This window comes from Buceros rhinoceros, unplaced genomic scaffold (assembly GCF_000710305.1).
Source record: "Buceros rhinoceros silvestris isolate BGI_N320 unplaced genomic scaffold, ASM71030v1 scaffold29285, whole genome shotgun sequence".
NCBI classification, from domain to species: domain Eukaryota; kingdom Metazoa; phylum Chordata; class Aves; order Bucerotiformes; family Bucerotidae; genus Buceros; species Buceros rhinoceros.
This window is the reverse complement of record NW_010415043.1, coordinates 1-3,319: the sequence shown is the minus strand read 5'-3', so window position 1 is coordinate 3,319 and position 3,319 is coordinate 1. Positions and strand designations below refer to the sequence as shown.

General features: G+C 60.5%; 1 protein-coding gene across 1 annotated transcript in view; it reads right to left on the bottom strand.

Moving 5' to 3' along the window:
- Positions 1-3,012, bottom strand: part of LOC104494474 (bactericidal permeability-increasing protein-like) — a gene marked incomplete at both ends in the record, with an annotated part of 7,290 nt that extends 4,278 nt beyond the window's left edge. The window contains 4 exons of the mRNA XM_010137297.1: positions 892-955; positions 1,406-1,561; positions 2,237-2,365; positions 2,898-3,012. Coding sequence (XP_010135599.1) covers positions 892-955; positions 1,406-1,561; positions 2,237-2,365; positions 2,898-3,012 — 464 coding nt within the window. The remainder of the gene's footprint in view (positions 1-891; positions 956-1,405; positions 1,562-2,236; positions 2,366-2,897) is intronic.
- Between the last annotated feature and the right edge of the window lie 307 nt (positions 3,013-3,319).

Genomic DNA, 3,319 nt, shown 5'->3' with positions numbered 1-3,319 from the left:
AGAGCAGCTCTGCCCCTGAGGGACCGCTGCTGCCTCCGCGCCTCCCCCGAGCCCCCTGTGCCCTACACATGTTTCTCAGTGTCTTTCTCGATGTGTAAGATGGTGCAAGGGGCAGGAGAGTCCCAGAGCTGCCCTCCTTCCAGGAGGCAAAGCAGCAGAAAGGGCCTTCAAGCCCCAGCTTTGCTCCTGTGCCAGCCCATCTGCTGCCGCAGCTCCCGCGGGCCTCGGGAAAGCCTCTGCCTGGCAGCGGGAAAAATGCCCGGGCAGGACGGGACTGCTGCGGGCGTGGGATTTGCCTGTTCTCCAACTGCCTCCTTCCCGAGCAGGGTTCACATCCAGGGAGGCTGTAACTCATGCCAGTGAGCCTTGTAGTAATTACTGCTAACAGCTTGTTTCCATGTCTTGTCGCAGGTCTCCTGCACGCAGCTTCTGCACTGGGCAGCCAGGACAGGGCGACCCTGACGCTCCCCGTTCACACAGGACAGCCAGGTCTGAGGTCCAGACCTGAGCATCTCTCCCACAGCGCCGCAGGAGCGCGGCCGCTCAAAGGGTGGCTCCGATCAGGTTCCCTCTGTTAGGGTGAGTTTGGCTGAGGCATAAGATCTAATTAACTGGCCACATGGAAAGAAAAGTCTTTGTTAATTAGGAACCAATTATGCTGGGCTTTGGCAAAGGCTGCAGGATTCCATTTCAGCCTGAGCCTCACGGTGCTACAGAGGATGTGGTTAGTGATGCCCATTCCCCCGGTTTTCCCCAAACTGGTAACACACCCGTGTGCTCTGGCTCTAGTTAAATCCCCACGGGTGCGCCGGTCCTTCCAGCACATCAGCCACAAGCGAGGGCTAAAGGCCACCAGAAAAACCCGGGGCTCTGCCCGCCTCCGCTCCCTACCTTGTCCTCCAAGATCCTGCGGAAAGTGGGCTCCACCGCGTTGTAGAAGAGGTTGTAAAGCCACCTGCGGGGAAGAGCAGAGAGGAACCCGTCTGTCTCCAGCTCAGAGGCTGCTGCAGAAGCATTTGCCCAGGAAAGGGGGACACTGGAGATGGGGACAATGGGTTCCCGTACCCGTTTGGCATCTGGCTTTGCCTCAGGGTTTATGTTTGCAAACAGACCTGCTGGTTAGCCACAGGCAGCGAGCCTGGGGACTGCCTCAAACCTCCCCAGCGTGTGCAACCCCAGCAGGACAAACCCAGGCCAGATTTCATGCCCATCTGATGAGAAGCGTATCGCAGAGATGCTGAGTGGTGCCCGTGCGGGCAGCCCGTGGGCAGAGCGAGCAGCCTCCGAGGGGCTGCAGAGACGCCAACGTCTTGCTCCCTACACCAGGGCCTGGAAGCCACCATCCTACAGCAGCCGAGCTAACGTAACGCGCAGCAGTTCCAGGACTGACAGGGAGGTTACGTACCCAAGCTTGCCTGAAAAGTGTACCCGGACTTTGGAGATGCGGGTGCTGCAGTCCGCGGTCTCGATGGTGGGTTTCCCCTCGGCGTCGCTGCCCAGCCTCAGGTTGATTTTGATATAGACGTTCTCCACCTTAAAGTCAAACGAACCGTGGTCCCGCCTGCAGGGAGAGGAGGATGAAAAGGGACATTTCCCAGGGCCGAGTCCTGGTGACAGGACCCCGAACCGGCTTTGGGACAGATCTGTTAGCTCAGGCTCTCCCTTGTACCGAGCACCCAGAAGAGACCAGGCAAGTTTTAAGCTCAGGGAAAGCAAAGTTCACTGGCACATAAACTAGGGGAGGTAACCTTTCAAGAGAGAATCAGAAGCAAGCTGGGAAGTGGAAGAGAGTCAGGAGAGTTCATGCACAGCTCCTCCACCCTGTGTGACCCATCTCAGTGGCCTCTGCCTGCCCCCGGTCCCAGCTCAGGTCTGTTCCTGCGGGGGCTCAGGAAGGTTCTCCCCAGAGCAAGCAAGTGGGAGGGACTGTCCCCCACACCCCGGGTGCCCCAGGAGAGGAGATGCCTTTCACCTTGTCTCCCCAAGCACTTGCAAGTGGAATAATCCCTGCCTGGCCAGCAATGAGGGCTCCGGCATGAAGGGAGACCTGGCTGGGCTCCCCCAGGGCAAGGGGCTCCCCACCATGCCTCAGGAATACAGCAGCTGACCCATCAGCACATCTGGAGGGAGCAAAGCAGCAGCTGCCCAGATGTGAGGGAGAGGAAGAGGAGAAAAAACCTGTCCAGACCCAGAGAGGGAGATGCCTGAGCAGGGAGAGGGGGAGCTGGGCACGCACATGAAGTAGAACTTCACCCGCCAGTCTCCGTCCACCTCGGCGAAGGCGTTGGAGATGGAGACCTGCAGGCCCGTGTTGGGGACCAGGGAAATCCGTGAGTATGGCAAGTGGAAACTGTGAAGGTCCAATCTGAAAATAAGCAAACAAAAGAGAAAAGTCATGTTACGGGGATGCCTCACCCCAGGCACGTGGCTGGGGAGGTGGGGAGCAGGGCCACCCCACTCCGGCAGCATCCCCAGCTCCCGTCCATCCCACCACGGCAAAGCGATGTCTGGCAGGGACACCAGAGCAAAGCGTTGCCTTTGGAAACGGGTCCCTGCAGCCACCCGGAGACCAGCTCAACAGGAGCAGAGAGATGCCACGAGGCAGCGAGGAGCTGGGATCTCTACGGGGTCACGCACCCTGTTCCCGCAAGCAAAGCCACCTCCACCGCTGAGCCTCCATTGTGCAAAACCCGCCGCACCCAGAGCCCGTCTCCCCAGTTCCTTTTCCCCCTTGGGAGGGGGACGAAGCAAGAGCTTCTCTGCCTGCACCGAGGACGAGGCTGGAGGGGACAGGATGGCCCTTTCTGCTCCGGGAGCTCCCCGTCCTCCACCCCCCCCTCCTGCCCCTTGTGTGGGTTGAGGGCAGTGAACTGCTCCAGGGTGCTGGCAGGGCTTACTCGGAGAGCTCATAGTGCACCTTCCCCATGTGTCGGATGCGAAAGTCACCAGACATGTCCCGCAGCTTCAGCTGGGCCAGCTCCTTCTCCAGGAACGCAATCCCGTGCTGATGGGCTGCAGGGGCAGAGGGGCAGCGTCACAGCCTCGCACTTCCCGGGAGCTGGGAGCAGGCACCGGGCGCACAGCGCAAGGGTTAAAGCGATGGCCTGGCTGCTTTCCAGCTCCTCACTATCTGTGGAGCTGATCTGGGTGCACCAGCCCTGGGAGCACGCAAGCTGCCTGGCGTCTGGAGGTGGTGGCCAGGCACCGGAAGCGGGGAGAGGTCCCAGTGCTCACTCCCCGGGCTGGGCATGGTGTGAGGTGTGCAGGAGGCCCCAGTACTGCCCTGCTCCATGCCCAGCGCCGGCGGGCAAAGCTGGAT